Source organism: Phalacrocorax aristotelis, chromosome 1 (genome assembly GCF_949628215.1).
Source record: "Phalacrocorax aristotelis chromosome 1, bGulAri2.1, whole genome shotgun sequence".
In the NCBI taxonomy this organism is placed as follows: domain Eukaryota; kingdom Metazoa; phylum Chordata; class Aves; order Suliformes; family Phalacrocoracidae; genus Phalacrocorax; species Phalacrocorax aristotelis.
This window is the reverse complement of record NC_134276.1, coordinates 63,207,200-63,232,234: the sequence shown is the minus strand read 5'-3', so window position 1 is coordinate 63,232,234 and position 25,035 is coordinate 63,207,200. Positions and strand designations below refer to the sequence as shown.

Here is a 25,035-nt window from a genome sequence, read left to right as displayed (position 1 = left end):
TTTTAAATCAGTACGTGTCAATCACGCGATCATTTGTCTTTATTCAATTTAGCAGTAATTGTATCTATTGAGTTATCTCCTTTCGACTTTCATAACTGGTAAATTTTCACATAATGATGAATGACGGTGGGCTTTTCCACTCAATAAAAAAATTTCACGTCCTGCTCATTGCCGATGTTTAGAGCAACTTTTAACAGAGGATCGGGGGTTGTGGGCCCAATCCTGATCCCATTCAGATTAGCTGCCTTTTTGTTACAGATTTCTAAGACCAGAGCCAGTATCTATGTAATTATTGCCCACACCGCTGTCGGGAAGGAGCCGGAACGGGTTATTCGGCGACAAACCCGGTTTTTGCTGTGAGGCCGCCTGAAGTGCAGGAAATAAAAAGCTTTAAGCGGCGCAAAGGGCAGAGCCCCGGTTTTTCCCTGAAGGTAGAGGGCAAGGCAGGTCTCACCTGCTCGCTGGCCCTGCTCATCCGTCCGTCCGTCCGTCCGAGCCGGGCCGCCTGGGCGCAGGGGGGCCGCGGCGCCGCTCCCACGGCGGCGGCAGGATCTCCGCCCCCCCCCCCCCCAAAATGCCTGTCCCCTGCCGGATCGTCTGCCGGGAAACCGCGTTCCCCGCGAAGCCCGCAGTACCCGCCGGGCCCTCCTCCTGAGAGGGCCCCCAGAGCAGCCGCGGCTGCGGCCGAAGCCCATTGCGAACTTCCGAATATCTGTGAGCTTTTCTGCGTTTATCCGCCCCCCCCCGCCCGCCCCCAACCCGTACCCCCACTTTTCCTCCCTGTCCGAGGCGATTCCTGCTGCTCCTCGCAAGAGAGACGGGAAAGCGGGAGGCCGACGCGGCGGGGGGCCGGGGCCGGGGCCGATCGCACGGTGGCTGCCCGGGTGCTCCGCGCCCCCCCCCCGCTCCCGTCCCCCCCGCTCCCGTCCCCATCCCCGCAAGTAACTCGGAGGCGCAAAAAAAAGCGCCCCCCGCCCCGAGCCCAGCCGCGGGGATCGGGCCCCCCCCGGGCAAAAAGGGTGAGCTGAGCGGGGTAACCACCGAGCCCGCGTTTCTCTGGGTGCCTTAACCTTTGTTGCTTGGGTTATCTCGGAGATAAGTTCCCGTTTTCCCTCTAGATTCTTGCTTAAACGTGATTTTATTACCGCGGATTTTAATACACCTACGGGGTGCCATCAGTAGGATGCTGGAGAGTAGAGTAAAACAGCTGTATTTACGTAAAATGATTAGCCGCTGGACAATAGAAGTCGAGTGATATATTTAGCTGCAGGAGGATATTTTCAGACAATACCAGGGCTCTTCATTTCCTCTGGTTTACTTAAAGCAAGGATACGGAGAGTTAGAGGTCACAGTTTACTCACAGCTTTTACAAAACACCGCTCGTAACCTTTTGCTTCAAAACAAACAGAAGAAGCAGCACCACAAAATTGAGGTAAACCCATTTTACACGTCTCCGTCGCTAGAAGCATTTATCAGGCTCAGTGTTTACGTTGCTTCACGACTGGATACACACCACACATTTGTTTAAAAGTTTAATAATTAAGTCCTTTCCTCCCCTCACTGGGCGAAGCTCGCCTTTGATGCCCCTCGGTGCGCATAGATACCCAATCTCTGCCTCCCACTTGAGCGCTAAGTTTCCGTCCTGGGAATCAGAGCCTTTTCCACCAAATTGCGTCGCCGGATCTGCAATTCCTTCCTCACTGCAAATTAAATTTAATTAAGCAGTTTACTTAAAACGTATTCGATGTTTTGTGTGAAAAGCAAACTGTTTTCCTTGTTTCCTTGAGCAGTAGGTTTCATTAGACAACTACCAAACACAATTAACACAAAATCTATGGGGCATCGAGCGCGCCTCAAATCTCCGTTCCCTTCTCTTGCGAGCGGGCTCCGCCAGGCAGGGCGGCGAAGGCTGGAACACCAGCCTGGCTTAAAAAGCGGTGGGAAGTGATCATTTTCTTCCCTATTGATCAGGAAAACAAATCACAGCGCCAGCCGTTTTCCTTATAAGGGCTTCTTCGCGTTCGTCCAAAAGCCGAACGAGCACCACCACTAACCTGATTTTTAAAATAAATGCCCGTCTTTCTTCGGGAATAAAATTAAACCAAATTGGCTCTTTGCTACTGTCTTTCGCAGCACGTTCTTTGCACGCCTTAACTAAAAGGTGGGGAAATGACAGAGCGCGCGCCGTAATTTCCTGGGATTTAACTTTTACTCCTTTCTGCAGATACAATTTCGGCAAGAAATCCCTACCGGAAGAAATTCGGTAACCCCCTTCGCTTTACAGGAGCGGCGACGGCGGGGTAGAACCGGTGTTTGGCCACGGCAGGGCCCCCGGCGTGTGCCACCACCCCCCCGCCCCGGCCAGGTGCCACCCCCCGGGGCGGCGGCACCCACCGGCCTCTCTGCGGGGGGACCCAGCGCCGGGGCGCCGGGCGGGACGGGACGCCGGGAGCCGCGGGCGGGGGACAACCGGGGGACACCGCTTTCCCCCCGCGGAGGGCGAGCGCTGGCCGCTAGTGGGAGCTGTGGGCCCGTGGAAGCGCCGCGGCGCGCCGGGTCCCCCAGCGCGGCGGTGGGCGCACCCACGGGGACCCCCGCCCCCGGAGCCCCCCGTACCCCCGCGGGGACCCTCCGGAGCCGCCGGGGAGGGGTCTGCAGCGCTGGCCGCGGGTAGCGGCTCCCTCTGGCCAGGACTTAATAAAATGAAATAAAAGGGCCAGGTGTCCGCGAGACACGCGGGGTTTGAAAAAGAGCTGGATCCGAAAATCCACGCCCCCCCCCATAAAAAAAAAAGGAAAAAAAGCGTGGAAGGGGAGGAAGAAGCGCTTTCAGGGGATGCCCAGGGACAGGCGAGGGAACCCACGCCCGGCCGCAGCGCCCCTAATTAACCCGCCGCCCCCCGTTCCTTTGAAGGGGCTCCGCGTGTCCGGCTCCGCTTTGGATCGGGGCGGCCCGTGGCGTATTGTCGCGTCACCAAATCTACTTCGCAAACTCAGACACCCCGTGGGAAGGGGCCAGCCCGCGATCCGGCGTGGGAGGGAGAGTCCCTTCCCCCACCCGGCGTACCCGCGGAAAGTTGCGCGGGGTAGTCCCGCGCCCGCGGAGAGCCGCCCCCGGCCCTTCCCCGCCCGGCGGGGCGGAGGTGGGCGCTGCCGCGGAGCGCCGGCGGCCCCGATCGCCCGTGGGGCGGGGATGGGGGGAAGGAGAGGGGACCCCCGTGCCCCCCGGCCCTGCCGCTGCCCCCCGCTCTTTAAACATCAGCGCGCTTGAAAAACGCTCAATTTTAGCAACGGATGGGGGCTATTTTATTCCATGTTATTTTTTCCCCGATCTTTCCCCGCGTGGGCCGGCCGCGCCGCCCCGGCGTGACTCAGAGCGAGCGGGCTCTTCCCTCACCCCGGCGGCGGCGGCGGGGGGGGCGGGTGGGCTGGGGCGGGCGGGGGGTGTTACCTGCCGGCCCTGCTAGGCCGGGCTCGGCGCGGCTCGGCTCGGCCGGGCTCGGCTCGGCGCGGCCCCGCCCGCCGCGGCGGCGGTAAGTGACAGGGGCGGCGCCCAACCAGCGCGGCGGGCCGGCGGCGGCCCTATGAGCGGCGGCGGCGGGGCGGCGGGGCCGCGCTTATATGGCTACGGCGGCGCGCTGCCGCCGGCCGCGCTCCTCTGGCGGGGACTCGCCGCGGCGGCGGTGGCAGCAGCAACAGCGGCGGCGGAGCAGCGGGTTGAAGGCGCCGCGGCGGGAACGGCGGTGGCTGGCGCCGCTCCTCCTTCCTTTTCCTCCGCGCTGGGCTCCGCGGCGGCGCAAGTCCCACGCCCGGCTTTCCTCCTCATCCTCCTCCTGCTGCCGCCGCGGCGCGCACTGCGGATCTCGCAAAGGGAGAGAGAGAGACACGTTCTGACGCTGCGACCCCCCCCCCCCTCCTGTTTTGGTTTTTCTTTTTTTTATTTTTTTTTTTCGCCCTCTTCTTCTTTCCCTGCTCCGCTCCGGGGTCTCTGCCGGCGACAAGGACAGCGGTGCCCCCCGGGGAAGCCCGGAGCCCTGCGGATGCGCCTCCCCGGGACCGGGGGAGCTGACTCTCGGAGTGGATTTATTGACTCGCGGTTGCTTCCGAGCTCCCCGAAACAGCCCGGGCTGGTGCCTGTGCGGATTGCAAACTGCAGGGAGCAGTGAGAGACACGCAGGAAGAGCCTCCTGCCGGGGCTGTGTCCCTTTTCCCCAACCTCTTGATTTCTCCCACCACCGTTCCTTTTATTTTATATATATATTTTTTTTACTATTTCTCACGCGAGCCTTAGACACTGTGAACGCGTATGGCGTACTGGATCCAAATGGGAGTTGGCAGTTTGAGTGGCATCTTCCAAGGCAGCCGGGAGACCCCCAGTCAGAGGAAGGACTGAGGCGTTTGCGTTTTTTTGTTACTGCTGTCGTTACTTCGGAGGTAGCTTGGATCTTACCTCGCAGGAGAATTCCCTACGTGCGAGTGGCGTACATGACTCAGTAGATCTGCTTGCAGCTCTCGCCAAGTGCATCGTCGACCCTTCGCGTGTGATTCTTTTTGTTTTTTAATTTTTTTTTTCCTTCTTCATTCTTTCTTCCCTGTCGATCGTCCCGGCTGTTGGGACGCCGGGCACCCGCCCTGCCGCCGCCGCCCAGGTGCGGGGAAGCCGGCCGGCGGAGTTGGCGAGGCTCCGGGGAGGGACTGGGTGCCGCCTGCGACCATGGCAGCGCGGAGGCGCGACGCCTCCGCCTGGAAGTACTGTTGGGGAGTCGTGATGGTTTTATGCAGAACTGCACTGGCGAGGTCCATCGTTTTAGACCCCATATATTGGAATTCCTCCAACCCCAAGTAAGTTTCCAGCCCGCTCCCGCCCGCCGCCGCCGCCTCCTCCGCCGGGGGCCGGCGCTGCCCTCCGCGGCGGGGCGCGGGGGGACGGGGATGGGGCCGGGGGGGCCGGACACACACGCACACCCCGCGAGCGGCGGCTGCCGGGGGGGTTTCGGCTTGGGCCGGCGGCGGGACTCAGTGTCCCGGCAGAGCCGCCCCGCCGCCGCTTGGCCCCGGCGGGAGGGTCCCGGGAGCGGTGGGGGGGGTGGGGGGACCGGGCGGCGGAGGGGGGCCCGGAGCGGGACGGGGGCGGCCGCACCAGGCTGGGACCTGCGGGCGGGGTCCGGGGTCCGCCGCCGCCCCTCCCGGGGTCGGAGCAGCGGAGGGGACAGCCCTGCCTCCCGCTGCCCGGCCAGGAAGGGGTGATACTCTTCAACTTCTCCGTCTGCAGATGCAAACTCATCCCATTGACTCCAGCGAAGTTACATCTGCTTATAACAGGGCTAAATTTGGTTGTGGAGTCGATGGTATCGAGGCACATGTCAGTGAGTAATGAACTAAGCATTACCCATCACACAACCATTTAGTGTCATTCTTCATTAACGAACCTGGGCAAAAAAGTACGTGCGTTCCCAGGGCTTCACTATCAAAGCACACTCTGAAAACAGAAGCGTATCCTTTAAAAACCTTAACTTACAAAATTCTTGCTACTGGGAAGAGGAGCTTCTTGGGAAGTGGGCCGTCTTTCTAAAGAAAAATCCGAGTCAGTGGCAAAAAACCTACTCCTACTTTTTTGGTCCCCTTTCATTTTTGACATGCAAAATAAGTTGGCTTTGTTCAGTTGTGAAATCCTTTGAACTTTTGCGATTAAAACCACTACTTCGGAAAACACAAGTCACCATGGGAAGACATAGTCTGTCATGAGTTTAGGAAGTTTTAAAAGAGAAATGGGTTTAAATAATTTCTAAATTCATGCTACATATTCAGTGATGTCCATTTAAAAGCAGACCACGTGCATTGTGGTGACTGAATTTAGAATTTCCCATCAAGTCCAGTAAATACACGTCTTGTTTTCCCCGGGGAACTTTGTAGAGGAAGTGTTGGGTGGTGATGAGACGAGAAGAATGGGGTATTTCCTCGATCGGGGATTAATTCTGTGTAGGTGGCAGGATCTCCGGGAGTTCGGCTAAGTTGATTTCAAAGTTTGAATTAGGAGGAGCATCTCAAGTTTACCAAGTAGTCTTGCGTTACAGTCGTCATTACCTACCGTTGTTTCCACTGAAGGAAAAAAACTCATGGCAGATTTCTGCTAGTGTTTTTCAACAACAGACAGATTTGATGTGTCTCTGTAAAATTTCTTTACAGCAAAGTTTTCCAATCTTTAAAAAAAAAAAATGCTGTGGACTGTTCAGTTCAGTGTGTTTATTCTTAGCATTGTGTGACAAGTGATCATTTTATATATGTGCCAGGTGGGAAGCCAGTTAAAATAAAACTAAGTTTAGCTCCAGTCTCTAGCACTGCACTTTTACGATGTTACATAGCTAAAGCTTTTCTTCGGTTTAAGAAAAGCACGACATAGCATCTGAGAATAAAGCGACCTGGCCGGTTATAAAGCGGGCTTTATAATGGTGTTTGAGTTCTCGAAAGTCAAAGGCTACGAGCCGGGGTTGCATCGCATTAGTGGGCCTGCTGTGCTGGTGGAAAACAGCCTCGGCTCAGCCTTGGAGGAAGGGGAAGGCTTTTGCATCCCCAGCCCTGGATGGGTTTATGCCTACAGAGGTCACTCTTCCAATGCAGAAGAGCCTGCTGCTCTGGCCTCTCCTCTGCCAGCTCCAACCTGCTTTCGCTTTTTTTTTTTTAACTTACCTTGATAGCTTTCATTAGCCATCAGTGAAATGAAAAGTATCCCAGCAGCTGAATTCAACCCATCTTGCAGTGCCTGGGGATACGCTTCCTTTATCAAATACAAGTTGTGTTTCCATTTGGCTAATTCTAAACTATTCGACTACAAAAAAGGTTTGAATGTTGTTAATGGTAGATGTAATGATAATATCTAATTACTTTTTCAACTTAAATGCACGCTTAAAAATAGGTTGTGCTGTTGATGTAATTGAGTTTTCTTGAGTGATTCATTGAGGCTTAATCACCACAGTGAAGAAGTACACTATTAAAATTAGTCTTTTCAATTGCTGGGGCTAGTGATTTATAGGCCACTCGGAGGCCCGTAGTTTGAGGAAGCTGACAAATGCATTACCGATATTGCTGCCGGTGAGACAGCTCCGCTTCTCTGAGCAGGATTTCTTACTAATTCTTGTCACAATTGCTTGCCTGAAGGATACGGAATAATTTCTCCTTAGACGAGGTTGTCCTCACTCTGGATTCAAGCTGAATGCTAGCTTGAGAAGTAAGCTGCTGAATGGATCTTGGCGTAGTATAATAATAAAGCTCCCTTTTAGGTTTGAAATAATAACCGTCTTTGGTGCTGGTTAATTTATTCAGGGAAGCTGTGCATTTAACTCTACTGAAAGCCTCAACGCATAAATCTGCTGAACAGGTAGGCAATTAAATGCTGGGAGAAGTTGTGAGGTTAATATGAAGAATGAAACAATAAATTTTAGGGTGAGGCGAATGTATGAACTAAATTGGTTTTGCGCTGAAGTTTAGAGGTTACGATTTCGAGCAGGTGGCTGCGACAGAGAGCACGCAGTAGCTGTCTGAAGGCAGAGCTCCCTCCCATTCGCCCCCCTCCTCCTTTTTAGAGATGTGCTTTCATTGCCTGCACCAAATCGCAACAGGCGTGTTTTAAGTGACATACAGAAGGCAATTGTACCTGCGACTTTATCGCTTGGGAGGTTGAGCCTCCTTGTTGCAGGTGGTTTTGGTAGACTTTACAGACTTCTCATCTGGAGAACCTTAGATGTCATGATCTTGATAACACAGAGAAATGTTACTCTGTAGACTTAACTCCTGTTGACGCTTTTTAATGGGGGACTTTCTGCCTGTGTTGTTTCTGCCAAGACAAACAATGTATATAGATAGCACGGGTTACCTCAGTTTCACCTCACAAGGGCTCAGCACCGCCTTTGACACACAGGAGAGCACGTAGCCTTACGTGGCACCTTTTATCAATCGGTAGAGAAATCTCATTCCAAAAAAGGTTGCTTATGCCTCAGTGTCACAGTTCCCTGCGTGCTATAGGCCGGTGAGCGAAGCGGTTCCCCTGAGCGACGTGTGGAAGGTTATCCTCACGAGTGATGCGTTTGACACTGATTAAGTTAGATTATATAGCTGGTTTTCTCTGCCTCCGATAACCAACTATATATGGGATATTTCACAGCCCGCCTCTGAATGAATGCTAACATGTCAGAAACTGATAAAATAAACTACAATTGATGACCCTGTTAAATGGTCTATTCAGTAGCGTATAGACTAGCCTGCTTCTCATTGTATCTGAAATTCTTATTTTTGTAGGTAAACAAATGCACATTCACTACCCGTTGAATAGCCCCTTGAACTATGCTCTGCAGTTTGCGTTTGGGTTAATCTTGTCGGTTTTAATATAGAGAGGAAAAAAGGAGAAAGCACCAGGGGTGGAATTGTTAGTGCTTTCACATCCACATTCCTCACATTTTGTCAGGATGATAAACTGTAGGTAATGGACAGCCCTTGTTTCACAGGACAAGCGAGCCAGCCGGAACACAAAGAGCTTGCTAAAACGATATCTCACAACATGTTTGGGAGGCTCTCAGCTAGACAAGAATTTATTTGGGAACCCTGTGTCATGGGACCACACTTTTCTAACCTCAGCAATTACAGCTTCAAGCTGAAGAAACAGGAGTGGAAGGTTAAAATGATTTAAACACATGCTCCTAAATTGTACCCAAAACATAGCTGTTGACACTTGGCATGCTAATACGCGGAGTGAGTGGTGGCTTCCAGTCCATTTGATATCTCTGGCATTCGTAGCCAGGTCTGCGAAGCACAAGTGAACTAGCAAAATGAATTCAGAACAAACTGAAGGGTGAATTCTTGAGCTGGTTATTTTCCCCAGCCTTTTATATGCGGTGTATAATTGCTATATTATTTATAGTAATTATCTTAAAGCATGTTATCTGTAAGCTGTGCTACGTTATTTCACTTCGTTTAATGAAGTAATTGCCTTTAGAAAGGCAGTGACTAAAAGTCAAGCTAAAATCACTGAAGTTCTCCCTCTTCCCACACACAGGAATGCCTCCCTCCTGTTTTTTTTTTTTCCTTCTTGCGTTTTTTTTTCTTTTTTTCCCCCTTCCCTGTTTTATTGCATGGGAGATCACATTGCTTTAGGTGTGACACTCAGGATGGTCTCAAATTCAGCTGAGGTGCCTGCAGCGGGAAGTCGGCGGAGGACCTGGGGTGGCTGCAGTGACACTGCTGGCAAAGACTGGCCGCCCAGCCCTGCGCAGCAGCCAGAGCCGGGGCTGCTTCCGGGGCTTGCTTTTTTTTTTCCTTGGAAGATCTGGTCTTCATGTGTCGTGCAACCTGCAGTACTTGAAATTGCTTGTTGCGAATGAGAAGAAAGTGTTCTTCTGAGAAAAAAAAAAAAAGTGATTAAAATGTTATTCATGTGTGCCTAATGTCTGCCTGCCTTGGCTGCTGACATAAGGAAACCTGTTTTTCTGGTCATTTATCATACATCTACATGGATTTGCTTATGAGCTCATTCTTTGTGAGGCGTTGTGGAAACTTAAATAGGAATGTTAAACTGCTTGAAATATTTTGATTAAAATATGCAGTGCCATGGAATATAGACTTTTAACCAGAACACTGTTGTCCTGAGTGGGGGGAGTTGGGTTTTTTTTGGGGGTGGGGGGTGGGGGTGGGGAGGGAGCAGCAAGGGAGAAGAGTTTGGGGAGGGGGGAGTTGCGCGAAAAGCAGAGGAAGGGAGGATGGCAAACGGACAGTGTTAGAAGAGCTTGGAAAAACTCCTGTGGCTTCATTGTCTCTTTAAAGCCGGAGAACACAAAGACAAACGCAGTTCAGCCTTTCTCCCATGATGGAAAATGTAAACCGTTGACACAGCTCCCATGTTTAACTTGTTTAATTCTCATTTTAAATTCAGTACTATACCAGCCGTGTGAACTCTGAAGATTTCTTTAGTAATCCATTTTGTAGTTCCGAATCAAAAACAAAGTGAAAAGGTCTGACACAATTTGCTTTTATTTTTAGGCAAATCAACCCTGGTCATAGTTAATAAGGGGATTACAACCCAGACTAGGTCTTTACAGATGTAATGTAAATCAAGGGCAGAGTATAAAGAAACTGATCCCTTTTGATTGAAGTATGGTAAAAAGGCATAGAGAAACTAGCAGCAGTAATCTGATTGTATGGCAATAAAACCACCATTTTCTGTCTTTCAGATAAAAATAATGTGGTAAATCCATGCAGTTCATAAGATGTAAAGGCAGATAAAGGGTGATGCCATGGCAACATATAGATTAGCTTGATGTTAGAAATGACACGTCTCTGAAAGGGGTGTTAGAAACTAAGGGCCTTGCTCCGGGCTGTAAGGTATTATGTGAGAACTGCACAGAACTTGGGGGCCGGGATTAGAGAGTATGAAAGGCCTACTTGTGGCTTGGGATGGTTAAAGCAGTAAAGAAAAGCTGCTCAGTTCTTGCTCATTGGTGGCGTATAATATGGTAAAGATAGATTTCATTTACTGCTTTCTGCCGAGACGGGGACCGATTAAAACTTGAGATGGCTGCAATTGTTAGGTGTGGAAGATTTTCCTTTCTAACTCCTGCCCTCCCAGCGGCCTTTCTGAAGAATTAGCTGCACTTGGGGTTTGTTGCCTTAATCTATTTGGGCTTCGGGCAGGAGCATGCTGGCAAGGAACAGAGAGCAGAGGGGGTAGGTAGGACTGGGGTTATCTGGAAAGAAAACAGAGACCTTTTGATTTCAGTTGTGTTTCAGGCTGTGGTCTCCATCTCGCGCTCCATGGGAGCAGCAAAGAACAACACGCTGCATTGCACACCTGTGCCGTGGCCAGGTGATACTTCAGCATCTCATGTCCTTCCCATCCTGCAAAAATATAAAAGAAAAAAAGATCCCACAAACAAACCAGCATCCATTCCTATTTACCAATAAAGCTGCAGAGAACCCAATTGATCTGGCTTAGTATCTAGGTAGTATTTATTTCCAAAAAGCAGGCTAAAATCTGGAGATGAATGAGATAACCCTCTGCCGATTCTGCCCACCCCCCATCCACCCCAACCTAAAATCATTGGGATGAGTTTGCTGTCAGCCGCTGGAGTTCAGCCGGCAGACAATTTAGCCATTGTTTTGTCATTTATGTTAAGCGATCTGCAGCTGTAAAGGTAGTGAAGCATCTCTCCTAGTGCAAGCTTACATTTATTTCTTCTTGCCTTTTCTCTTAAAAGAGCCTTCTAAATAGTTAAGCCTTGCTTTTCTACCCAGCTGACAACAGTAAACACCCACAACTTAAAGTCAGCATTACATTGCAAATCAGGGGTATAAATCGGGATTCAAACGGGAAATATTTACTTTATTGCCTGCTCATTTGTCTGCTGGGGGGGGGGGGGGAAGAAAGCGCTCTGCATTTGTCAGGCAGAGTCTAGACATAAGGGGAAAAAACACTGAAGCCTACAATAACAGTTGTCTTTCTTTAGTGGGAATGAGCCTGGGATGAGCTCGGCAAAATGGAATTCATGCTGTTTGTTTGGCAGTGGCTTGGACACTTTTTAAGGTTGTTTTTTTTTTTCCCTCTCCATTTTCTGGGTTTTTTTATAAAGATGTTAATTACATGCTTGAATTTATCATTCTTAGCCTACCCCATAGTAAGCTGGAAAGCTTCACAGTTCAGACTGAAAAGGGAACTCCAGAACCAAAACTGTCAAGCCGCTGATGCTGATGCGATTTAACAAATGAAAAATAAACAAGTGCATATAGGGAGCCGAACAGATTGGCAGAATATATGGGGCCTGAAGTGCTCAGATAGGTTTCCTCTCTTGCAGCTTAACCTTCACGAATCTATATCAAAAGATCCAACTCATTTGCTGAAATTCTCCAAAGCGCAGGGGCACCCTCATCTAATTTACAGGCCGGTCACATCCAAGCACCTTGCATTCTGCATTTGACAATGATTGCTAATGGGCCATTCAACTAAAGTATTTGCTTGTTAACAGGGAACAGAGCATGATAAATGTCCAGCAAGCTTGCGGCCTCCTTCAGCTTTTCAAATGCAGACTGGTGCATATTTATGGCAGGCAAATGACAAAGAGAGAAGCTGAATTACTCTGGCCTTATGCTTTCTGCTCGAACAAGGGTTAAAGTAATTAAAGAAATAATGCAAAAACCGATGTCCTTTGTTTGCCCACCATTATCCAGCGTTTAGCTTTCGAACCTGCCTGTCATGTCACATTTCAGAAATGCACCAGATAAGGCTGGGTAGGTTTGGCAGGGCACGGAGAGGAGCGGGCAGTTCTTTATGGAGCGCATCCTGGGCGGTGCTCGCCAGGTCCCCTCGCCCCCTGCAGGGTCCTCCGCAGGTTCCGCTCGCCTGGGACAGTTTCACTGACCTTCGTTAGCTCGGAGGTGCATTTAAAACACAGAGGTTTTGCAATTTGTACTTCTGTTCCCTAATGGGGGGGGGGGACGACCCCAAAACCCGAACCAAACACAAGACGGTGGAGAGGCTTTGAGAAAACAAGCACATTGCACTCGGGATGTTTCTGGAAGCTGGGTATGAAAACAAAATGGCAGAACAAAAAACAGTTTTGCCACTGCTCCTCCGCCCTCAAGGACACACAGATCTTCAGAACTTTAAAGCGTACACACGCGAGTTCCTTAAACTTGAGGTGGCTTCGGTTTATTTTTGAACGATTTGCTATTTTTAGTGTTTTTTCGTGCATTTAAATTCATGTTTAGCCCTAGCCTGATCTTCAAAAGTCTTCAAGCAGACTTAAGTGCGGAATTACAATAGTTAATTTTAAATTCCATATTTGAAAATGTCATTTAGTATTTTATATCTCTAGTTGCAAGTAGATAAACGTGTTCAAGACTTTTGTCTAGCTCCTGTTCCACTCCATGAAAGTACCTCCAGTGATTTCAGCGAGTATTACATTAGCCTGCAAGGGCTTTACATTATAATTGTTTTTTCCTTATAGGCAACATTTTAATTTTCTTACAATGAACAAAATTTATCATTTTACTCGAGGAAAGAGAATGTCTAGGTTTTTTTTTCCCCCCCTAGTAACTGTGATGCAGAGAACTTTCCTTTGATGTGATTATATACATTGTCAAAGACAGCGAATAAGGGCAGGACCCCTATCTTTTTTGGCAATCCTGGCCAGCCAACACCCAGTGTTTATTGCGGTATCAGCATGGTAATTATAATGCAGCTGATTTAAACTTTGATGTAATAGTCTGTGCTTTCTTCTGGTTTTAAACGTAGGTTCCAAGCCAGAAAAGATAAAGGCTGGTAGAGGATTATGTTGCTAGGTGAATCATTCCTGATGTATGGCATATACATAACTGTAAGATGGGCTTTTCTCTACCTATAGTGTTTTTTTTAAATGTCTTGTGGTTGATGGCTAAAATAGGATTTACAAAACTTTATTTAGTAGGATTCAGAGCTGCATGCACTTGAAAGAATAATCAAGTTTTACACATGTCAGCAGAAAATGAGAAATTGTATGGCTTGTCTTACACAGGAGGATAGGTTAGATGGTGGAATGATACGTTAGGCTGAAAAATCCGTGATGCTGCAAATTGCATCTCACTGTTTTGTTAGCTTTTGTTCAAATAGTGCATTTACTTCGGTACCCAAACCAAAGAACAGCGGTGGGAAAGGTGAACAATGCACTGTAAAGACAAGTGCATGTTAAAGCTAATAAGAGGGATTTAAAATTTATTATTATTATTATTATTAGTTAAAGCTCAGTCACAACTGAATGCTATTTTATTTTGGATTGGGAGTTCTGCCAGACTCCAGCCTGTCAGAGCTGAGAAGACTCAAATCAAGTCCAGGCCTATTTCTGCAGCAAATGGGAATCCTGGCTCCTTGCCTGTGGATTCATTCAGGAAGGCCCATCTGGCTTTTGATGTTCTGCGAGTTTGAAGCAGTTTGTTTAAGGAACCTATGCAGCGAGCGCTGGTGAAAGCACACATAACTGCGCTTCTGACTCTTCGAGTGGTGCATCGTTTCGCATTTTCATTTTTGCTGGTGCTTGCCATCTGCTTACCTACTGCCTGAGCAGCAGTAGGCTTCTATACCTGACTGGATAAAAGTGTAAATTTGGGGTTGGGAACATCTTGACTCCTTTTGAGGATTTGCAATTCCATAGCATTCACTGTCCACACTTCAGGTGCTTTCTTCATGTTTAATTAATTTCAGTTTAGTTCAGAAGCAGTCTAGCTTAATCACTGCACAACACTTGACCTTTAGTTTTTTTCGGGGGTTTCTTTTTCCAAGGTATTTCCAAGCTGTATAGATTAGCTGAACAGAGAAGGTCACATTGGCAGGCAAGATTACTAGTCTGCGTGATAAATATTTTAAAAGAGGTGGTTTTTAGTGGCAATTGTTGTTCCTTCTGCTTTTTTCAGACAGTTTTCAGGCATGTTTTGAAGAAAAACAAAAGCCGAATCTTCATAAATTTATTGCTTAATGTAGTGTTTTCCATTCTGTGGATTGGTGTGTGACAGCAAGGCGAGCAGGACTGCACTGTGCTCCTAGGACCTGACTCAGGAAACCGTCCTTGTTCAGAAAAGCTCATGTTAAACATGTGCTGAATGCTGAATATTTTTGCTGAAGCGGGACGAATTTAAGCATGAGCTATCTTGAACCAAGGCCAGAGTGAAAAGGTTTTTTGGGGTTGGACAAATACAGATCTCTCAGGAGCTTCATTACTTTTTTTTTTCTTTTTAATATTAGAAAATTATGTCAGAAGCTGCAGCCCTGTCTACACTTGGAATGAATCTTAATTTTCGTGTAGCTTACCGGTAGTCAGCTTAGCTGTGCCAGCGGTGATCCCTCGTGCCGGCTGGGACAGCTTGAGCAGGTCCATCAGCTTTTGCTCCTGGAGGTCTGGCTGCACCGGGAGCTCTGCTGGACCAAGTTCCCTGTGCTTTTGCGTGTGGTTCGGTGTAATGCCAGCAGCACATTTCCACTGACAACTGATAGCTGTGAGCGGCCCATCTGTTCCCAAGAGCCCAGGTTACCCCCACAAGGGATAACCCAGTTTGCAACAAGAGCATGGGCTGAGCCTCCCCGTGGTAGAGGCTGAAGGAAATGCCCGTGCTCTCGCAGGCGCAGGGCAGTGGGTTAAAACGGAGCGGCTGGAGCTCCCGCTGTCCCCAGCTGTCTGCCAAACCCTTCTGATGGACTCTTCCATGCGGGGCAGGGATGTCCGATCTAGTGACGAATGCTCTTCTGGACCATTACAGGAATGTTTAAACTACTCCAGTGTCAGTTTAGCTTAATTTGAGAGGCTCAGACCTGCAGCAGGCCAAAAGCTGATTCTTGGTAGGTCGGCTGTTACTGCTGCCTTGGAGGTGGCAGTGACTGGCCGGTTTTATTCTGCTTCCGAAAGTCAGTCAAACTCTGAAAAAGTTTGTATTTGATGTAAGAATGTAGGTTCTCCATGCTTGGAGTGGCTGAATCTTGGGTTTGATGTGAGATGCAGACTGACTGTCGATCTCCCATTTGGATTTTTGGTCAAGGTAATCTTCTCCATCTGAAAACTCTCTTTTTAATATAAAGTGAAAAAGGATGCGGTATAGGAGTGATAGAGAGTTGTAACTGGATCCTGAAAATCTTTGCATAGTAGCGATTTGCCAGAATAGGTTTGGTTTGTCATACGATGCTGCTATTGATTTGACATAACTTTTCCTAAGAGTTGTGAGTTAACAACTTGTTCTACTTCCAGTGTTTACTTATGCAGGGAAATGGTATGCAATAATCTATTTTCCAACAACTGTAAAGCAGCTGAATTTTTTTCTTTGAGATATAATCACCGATTATTAATGCTTCATCAAGTAACAAGACAGTCCCCGCCCTCTTTTATAGACTTTGCTTGGAGCATGTCTTGGAACAAGACTGTACAGGTGCAAACAAATTGTAGTTAAGAGAAGGAATACGGCAAACTTTGGTTGGTATCCTTGTATTGTGGCTGACATAAGATTTGTTTCTGTAATAGGAACGGTGCAGGAGAGCACAGAATAGCACAGCAATAGAAGAATCTGGTTTTATTGTTTCTTTCTCGTGATTTACAGTGCCCTTTTTGAAAAGTAGTTCTTTGGCAAATGCCAGCTGCTCTCTGTTAGCTTTCTAAAAGCAAAGACTTTAGTGACTTGTGTAAGAAGCACACATGGTTTGGTTTGACTTTCCGCTCCATGCTAACTACTGCTCTGCATCTTTTCAACAAAGCGCCATCTTTCTTGGGTTTGGCACACCCTGCCTCTCCGAGCACGTCAAGTAGAGCAATGGTTTTGTGTTACGCTGAATTCATGGCACTGATTTGTTTTTCTTTTTCTTCTTTTTTTTTTTTTTTCCAAAAATCCAAACCATATAAATACCTGATTATCACTGCTGCAAGAGCAAAGAACTACTTTAATATTCCCAGTAGCATATTTTGAACAACAATTCTTTAATTAAAACAACATTGGTCTCTTCCTGTATTTCATGGCTAGCAAATGAGAGAAAACACCAGTGTTAATATCAAAGGGAGTCAGTTTTCATTACAGTAATGGTTCAATTGTGCAATGCTGTAGGCAGTGAAATTTAATATTATTGTGACTTGTGTTGTAATTGTAGGATGACAGAGGAAAATGGATTAAGTTTAAATATAAGTGTACACAGCAGCGCATGGACTTTGTCAAATGGGAGCTGAGGGTTGGGGCAGGATGGGTCCCCCTCTGGCTCTGTCATAATGAATTAGTATTTTGTAAATAACTGGCCACTAGACTACAGATTTATTACCTTTTGTAGATATATGTGGGCACACAGAGACATACACAGATTCTGTACTGACTGTAATTGCAGTGTGGAGTTGCAAAACTGGTTTATGCCTGTAGGCTTGCAGGGTATTTGAATGTCTAGGCTTCTTGTCTTCACCTTTCATGAAAATATTCTTGCCTGCCAGTTTGTAAAGTTTTCTTCTGAAGGATCCACCCATCCTTTCAGTTAAGGGATTGCTAACACATGAATGGCCTCAGACTGGAAAGCCCTTTGTCATTCTTTTCTTCCTGATGAATAAAACCAAATTCAAGCTGCAGATGATCTTTGCTTTAGAAAATTGTGCTTGAGAGACAACTAGTGTTAATGAGCAATATCCCCTTCTTTCCTAGTTGCCCATATACATGCAGATTAAAATGGAAAATGGTGATTTAAACCATCCATTACTGATCTCTTCCATGGAAGATTAGGGACAATGAAAGCTAGATGTTTCATTTGTTTACTGTGCTGGCAAGTGGAAGATGTCCCCAAAGCAGTGCCTGAGAGTAAACATGATGCCCTGTCCTCTTGTCTTAACCCCATATCTTCACACAGTGTTTCTCAGATGTACGTTCATGTTGAAACCTGTTCTAATGTTAAAGTGCAAAAGGGGGCAGTAAAGTGCTATCCGAAAAATGTTTATTTTTTAAGGGTACTTTTTGTGGCAAAAGTTGCATTTCTCAATACGTTTATAATCTCCTGTATTTAAAATAATGATCACATGAGTATCTTCTGTTTGAAAGGCTTACAAATGTCGCCAGAGCGTATAGTTAAGCATTGTGGGAACAATGTTTGCTGTGTATATTTCCATTTTCTGTCCTTTAACCCAGTCCTGCAACATGCTACATATTTGGAAGGAATTGAAGGCAGGAAGCTTTCCTCAGATATATTTAGGACATAGCTATACAAAGCACTTCTGAAAGAATTCCAACTTTGCTAATCATGTCTGGTTCTCATGTTGTGCATTACCAGCACCACGTTGCTGGAAAAACAAAATGAAAAGAATGCTGAGGCTAAGGTTTTCTGCCTGAAGTACTGAAGTGTGTAGTGGTGGCATGGGTCAAGAGTTGGGCTCTCATCCAGACCCACATGCATCATTTGTCAAGAGGTAACTAGAAAGAGCAACTAATTACAATGCACCTACTGAGTGTTTTCTCTTTCAGAAATTCCTCAGAATAAGCCATTTATACAGATTGGCTGCTACTCTCCACTGCAGCCACTTGCAGTTTTAAAACTCTGTGTAGAAAGCATGCTTCTGCTGAAATGCAATAAAAAGCAGTATGTGCCTCTGTGTGTTTCCATGCTTGTTCATGACAGAGAGAGCGAGTAGGCAATGATTTGAAGAGTGATTCCTTGTTTGCTAAAGCTGAGCAAGTCCAGCACTGTTGTGAGGGTTCATATTTCTGTAAATGCTGATGAAATGTTAATATAATACACTTTAAAATAGAACACTGGTCATATCCATCCTTTTTTTTTTTTTCCCCCTAAGTTGTGAGACTGTCCTGAAGCACATTAGCAGTTCTTTTGTGGTAACCAGAATTGATTTTGTAAATGGATCAGAATTCTCTAGTGCTTTAAGTACTTTTAGCAGAGCAGTAATTGCTTTCTGCACAATCATACAAAAAGTTAATTGCTATTAATAGTGCTTTATGTAGAGGTCACGTATGAAAACTGAATATAAACCCTATATTTTTTCAAAAATTCCTGTGTCAACCTTGGTAAAAAATCGAACCAAACATCTCAGCATTTCAAGCCTTACCCCGGTGGTAAATGTTCTGAGCCAGGCTGCACGTTCTTGTGCAAAAAGCCCAGATCTTGTTTCCCATTGCAGAGGAAAACACAAACAGACAGGTGTTTGCTCTGAGAGGGGTTTTTTAAAGGCAGAGGAAAACGTCCTTCCCTTTTACAGGAGGAAAACTGCGCATCCATTTTCACACCCTGGATTTATGGTGGGGACAGAGAGGTAAAGCACAGGTTGGTCTGAAGGTTTTAGTTATGTAAGTGGGTTTTTTGCTTTGCTCTGCAAGTGAGAGCCAAGCAGCAAGGGAAAGGGCAGCTTTCCAGCAAAACTAAACCATTTCTTGCAGGCAGAGATGGCGTCCAGTTGAAACAGATGCACTGTATTACAGCAAAACCCTTCTGGCAGCTGCACGCCAGGGGGCTGAAGGCAGGGCTCTGCCTCTGCTCGGCGGTGTGGGCTGGGGCGAGGGGGCTCCCGGCACCCCTGAGTCCGCGGTCGCCCTGAGATGCCACGATCCCCTGCACAGGAATTGCAGAGTCAGCTACCTTTGCCGGAGCCCGGGATTGGGGTAGCCCCAAAGGAGTCTCTGCGGTACCTCCTTTGGCTTATTTACTTTTTCCACAGAATGAGATCACATCTGTAACCTCGTACATCAGAGCTTTTAAGGGACCAGATTTTCTCTTAGAGAGAGTTTCTCCAACGTAACGTGTTTGGTGCTGGGTTCCAGGTGACCTTCCATAGATGTGAAGGGTGAAAGGGGTACGGTTGTTGCCAAATATCATGTCTTAGCTGCAGCTTTTGTGCTCTCTCAAGTGCAAGGCACCTTTTGACTTGTGACCATCCAAAGCTGAATGCAGCGAAGAAGTACGTGTATCTCTGCAAAAGCAACAGTCACACAAGTTATTTGGTGAAGGAAACTCATGACACATCTTTCTAGGAGACCGGTCAGGGCATTTCTGACGTGCTTGAGGAGGGGTGGTGTCTGTGGGTGTCTATACAGTGGAAGCTCTGTGCCTTTAGGACTGTGATCTGATGGTACAATTTGACTGTCAAGTCCTGCAGGTCCATGCAAAAAAAAGTTTTCTTTAGGGAGACGTGTACGCACTCTCAGCCAATCCTTGTTTTAAGCCTATTAGAAGTCCTTTGTTTTATTTCAAATGCTCTCCCCTAGTATTTCGCAAAAGGTAGTGTGCCAAATTGATAAATGAAACAGCTAAAATTTTGTACATGCTCCTTTGTTCCCTGTCCACTTCAGATTTTGTGAAAACATAATAATGCTGCAGAATCGTTCTTGTGTAGGTCACTAAGATTCCAGATGTAAACGTATTGCATCGTCTTGCCCTACTGCAGTCAATGGAAGTTTTGCAACCCATTTCAATACAAATACGTCCAGGAAAAGGCACCAGTAACGGCATCCATTTGCATGGCTACTTGAGACACACGGAATGGTGGCACCGCTACCATTTTGTATCCAGGGTGGTGATTAAAACAAAATAAACCTCTGACCAATCCCTTTTTCAGTGCACTGCAAGCATTTCCTCCCGGTAGTGGGAAAGCAGATGGGCTCCTCTGGAGGTGAGGAAGGGGGAGGACAAAGAGGTATCACAAACCCTGGGATGGAGATAAGCTACACTTTCAGGAGGCTGTTTCAAAGCCTTTATGGGCTTGCTGCAGGTTTTATTGCAGGAGAGCCTGAGCCCCAAAACGGTTCTTCCCTTCCAATGGAAGTGAGAAATACAAGAGCTGCAGCTTTAGAAACTTGCATTATGATATTTTATAATCTGGCTTTGTATAATGAGGTACTTGCCATTACAGACCTTAAAGGATGAGCATGAATATATTTGTTTATTTATTTCTTTGAATTCCATTTACATTCTAGCCTGCAAGTCCTATTAATGCAAGTAACCATTGCTTACATGAATAGTTTCATTAACTGCATGGAAAAATGTTACATATAAATAAAAGTCAGCAGACTGGACTTCTTAAATTTTATTTAAATTAAAAAACAAGCCTATTTAGCATGTCCTGTAAAACTTTGTTATAGTATTAAAATAATTTAATAATACTGCACTGGCGAAGAAAAGTAGCTTCCAAAACTGACTTAAAAGAATTTTAATAATATGAAATGCTGTACTTCTGTTTTCAAAGTTTCATTTGCTAGTCTGTGTATAAAGCCAGTCTGTCGTCTTGCTGTGTCAAACTATGGTAATTTTTCTTGCAGAGGCTTCACGTAAGAGTAGTGCCTTTCTTTTTAACCAAATTCTGTACCCATTTTGAGACAGAGACTCCACATTAATCTTTTTTGATGAAACTTGTTTTTCTGTCTGTTCCACAGCAGTTACTGATCCTCTTCTCATGAATTCACGTTCACTAAATCCATTTAAACTGGAGTGGGATCAGTCCTATAAAATAACTGCTTCTGCAAAAAAGCATTTCAGGTTTACAGCCGGGTGTATACCTTGTATCCACATGGCATATCTTTGTATATGATGTTAAATATGACAGAGACTAGCGGGAAAACTCTGTGTGGAGCAAGGGACTCTCTTACTGAGCGCACTGGTCTATGTTCAGTTCAAAGTCTGGGAATCAGCAAAGTCGTTCTCGCGTCATTCAGCAGGCTGTGATTAGGCCAGTGCTACTTCACTGAAATCACTAGGGCCTTTTCCTGGAACTTTTATTTGCTTTGCATCAAGCTGGTAGGACTTTTGCCTTGCTTAAATATTTCGCCTGTGGACAAAATGGTATTCAAAATGTGAATGTTGTTATTTTCTCAGAAGCCAGATGATGAATATGTATACTATTTAATAACCATTCTTTTTAAACAGCAGGGACTTGTACATGGAATGCTATTCTGTATTCTGTTTCAGTTTGCACTTGTACGAGTAACGGGCTAACATACTGTGTTATTAGTATTCATGACATTTCCTTAATAAAACTTTTCAGTGAATAACTTTATAGTCAGGCTGGTAGTTAAACTTCATAAAGTTAAGTGGGTAGGATTCCCCAGCAGAAGGTTTCAGGCTGCATTTTAAGAAGCATCTTGATTGTTCACATTTTTAGGGTTATTTTTGTTACATTAATTTAAAGCTAACTGCCTGCACCAATTAGTTCAGGTAAGGTATTAAAGCACAGAAATTTGGCAACGTTTCCCCACTTAAATATACAGGACTCTCAACCAGTACTAACATGCTTTCTAAAATTGCATTTATTTTATAATTACTAGGATATTGTTAAAGATAAGTGTTCATGTATACATTTATAGTACGTGTGTACAGATACAGTTTTTCAAGTTGGGAAATGCATGACGGCACATTTTTTTGCGTCAGTCAATACCGATCAACAAAATCTCTTAAAGAATTTATTTCTCTAAAAATTTTATCTGTTGATAATTTTGCAGTTTCAGAAATGCCTGTGTAAGGAATAGTAGAATATTTTCAGTGAAAAAGAGTGCTGACAGATAAAGTTCTGATTTTTTTGGAGAATTTATTCTAATGAAATTAGGTAGGTTTGTGTGGTTATCATTAAGGAAAACTCCTTTATCCTTTAATATGCTTGAATGTGCCAAGTGTCTCTAAGCAAGAAGTAGATCCTGAAGAAATTACTTGGAAGCTGTGTATAATATAAATTTTTTTTTTAAAAAAAATTCAAAATCAAATTTAACTTCTCTAGGACTTTGACCAGCAAGGGTACATTAGTGCCAGGAACTGCTGGGCCTTAAATTAAGCGTGGTACAGAAATTGTAATATCAATGGGAGTGGGAAACGGACGGCTCTGTTCCTATTTTCTGTTCATGTGTCATGTGAATTTTTGGTCTGATATAATACTTATTTTTATAAAGGTTTGGGAACTCTGCATGTTGCTGTTATTTGATAAGCTGCGTGACTAGTTGGACGCGTGGGCAGGATTCACATCCATGGGCTTTGCACAGATGTCAAATATCACCCACAATACACCAATTTTGGGCTGACAGTAAAAATGCCCCCTGTATCCAAAAGTGCCAGACAGAAAGTGCATGAATTTCATCGTGCAGCTTTTACAGTACTTAATATACTTTTCTGTGCTTTCTCATACTAAGCACTAGGATTATTAACTGTGGGCAAGATGCTTCAAATGCTCTAGTCTCACTGTACCGGGGCTGCTGGCAGGAGTGAGTCGGGAAACTTGCTAAGCTTTTCTCCTAAGTTTCTGTTGGGGTACAGGGGCCTATACCGGTATGTAGGTTTCCCAGTAAAAAACACTTAGAGCTGAAAAGCAGAAAGTTAGAAAATTAGCTTTTTATAGAAGGTTCTGTCACTATCCCGGTGGCTCAAAGAGCGTGTCACTGTCCCAAGCAATCATTGGAGCCTCCTCGGGATCAGCCACAGGAGTCTGAAAACCTCTTGCTCCGTCTTTATTATATTTCTGGTTGGGGGGGGGGGGAAGAGTTTTTTAATTAGCTGAAGGCACTGATCAGACTCTTAAAGCCAGTTCATTAACTTTATTTTCACAGATGCCATCCTGCAAACATTTTGTTAAGTGTTGATGATACCCCAGAATGTTTAAGTACACATCAGCTCTTACAGAAATAAAGATTCAGGATTAAAAGTTTTTGTTAACTTCTACCAAGGCTGAATGTACATTGTCCTTTTTTTTGTTTGTTTTTAGATATAAGGTTTTCAAAAATAGGATCATAAAACAGTAGTCTTAATCCTTCTGACATTTAATAAATAGCTTCAGAAAATGCTTAGTACCCAGCAAATGATTTATTTAAGGTCTTTATGAGAATACAGTAGCAAAAGCGTTACACAAATGCAGGGATAGTAATAATGCCTACTACTAATCAGCCACTATAGGTTTTGTGGTCGAACTGATATATCTGAGGCGAAACTTTTGTATACTCTTCAGCCGCATTTGTGCTTTATTGTTGTAAGAAAATAAAGCAAATTGGAAAAATATCTTTCTCGCAAAGGTCATGATAAAAACTGTAAACTGTTGAAAAAATTTCAATACAATCAAGTTCTCAGATTAATCCTTTCATTTCAGCCTTTTTTCTTTCCTAATCCCATCAGCGTTAGATCCTACAAGTTCAGAAGCTCAAGTGGAAGGAGATTTACTGAGTTCAGTTCTCAAACTGTGCAGACTTCAGAGCCATAGAGAGAATATTCCCCTGTGATAAAGTCTGATGAGTGTGTCTGTTTAAAGCTCATGTAAAATGTGTTTTAGCTATCAGTTGGGGGTGGTTCTGTCCTCTACCTTTTACGTGGCAGTTCCTGGCTACTTAACCAAGGCACACAAGCGTGCTTTCTCTCCGGTCGCTGTTCCCAAGGATTGCCTGGCACGCCATCTCTGAGCCCATCCTGTCTGCGCTCAGAGTTTGCATGGAGGACATAAACCGCTGCTGCTTCATTACACACACATGTATATACACAAAATCTAAAATTAGAATCAGTGCTTTTTGTTTTTCAGGGCAGTTTTTAGGTCATATTATTGATAATGACAGACAGGTGCGCGTTTCTAACCTTATGAATTTCATATTTATTATGCATGGGAATCTAAATTGATTAATTTAAAAACAAAGATCTGGTCCTCTGAAATCTCGTATGTTTCATATTACACATTCCCGTTAAGATAAAGAAGAATTACCGGCAAGAAGAAACATTTGCAGCAGTGGGATCATACAGTGACCAGTCTTTGTCCCGGCATGCAGATGGGATAATATGAGTAATTTTCATCTTTCTGGTACAACACTGCCCCACAGGAGCAAAGTAAAGTGGGACTGTGGTCAGGCAAGGTGGTAAAGTCAGTCGCAAGTGACGGAGGTTGGCTCAGAAACTCTGTCCCTTTGCCTTTGCCTGGCTGGAGTTGATCCCCGAGAAGAGCCCGAGTCAGGATCCGTGCTGCTCCCTTGGGAATGTTTGCTGACTGGGGTCTTCTTCCCTCCATTTCCTCAGCACCCTTGCAGAGCTGGCCTCTCCCTCTGTCATCCCTCACCAGGCCAGTGACTCCAAGGAGGATGCATTTCCACCTTTCCATTTGTTTCACCATTTCACTGCATTCCTTTGGTGTATCCAAAAACTGGAGGAGGCGGTGCAGCTTTGCCCCGTCTCCAGTGCATCTTAGTTTGAACAGCCATAGCCAAGCCTAGTTTCTGTAGTCTGGAAATTATACTGAACGACACAAAAGAGCGCACTGATTTATACATCAACAGTCGCTTTTCTTGCCATAACATTTCATTGTTCTTTTTCCCTAAATCTGTAATTACACGTCTTTGTCCTGCTACGTACTGCTTCACAACAAATATAATTCTTACACAGGCTTTGTGAGTGAAAATAATCCAGCTCAGTTAGCACAGTTCATAAACTCGCGTTGTGTGGGAGCAAGCGGTTGTCAACAATGGATTCAAAATTTGGGGTGTCGCATCATCCTTTTCTCTAATTTAATAAGTTCTCCCCCAGCACTACTACATGCTGGTGGGCTCCTTTAGCCAAGCCGGAGGCTGGAGG

General features: G+C 45.8%; 1 protein-coding gene across 1 annotated transcript in view; it reads left to right on the top strand.

The window, feature by feature from the left end:
• Positions 1–3,645: 3,645 nt before the first annotated feature.
• EFNB2 (ephrin B2) overlaps positions 3,646–25,035 on the top strand; it is a 46,044-nt gene continuing 24,654 nt past the window's right edge. The window contains exon 1 of the mRNA XM_075090387.1: positions 3,646–4,841. Coding sequence (XP_074946488.1) covers positions 4,714–4,841 — 128 coding nt within the window. The 5' untranslated portion in view covers positions 3,646–4,713. The remainder of the gene's footprint in view (positions 4,842–25,035) is intronic.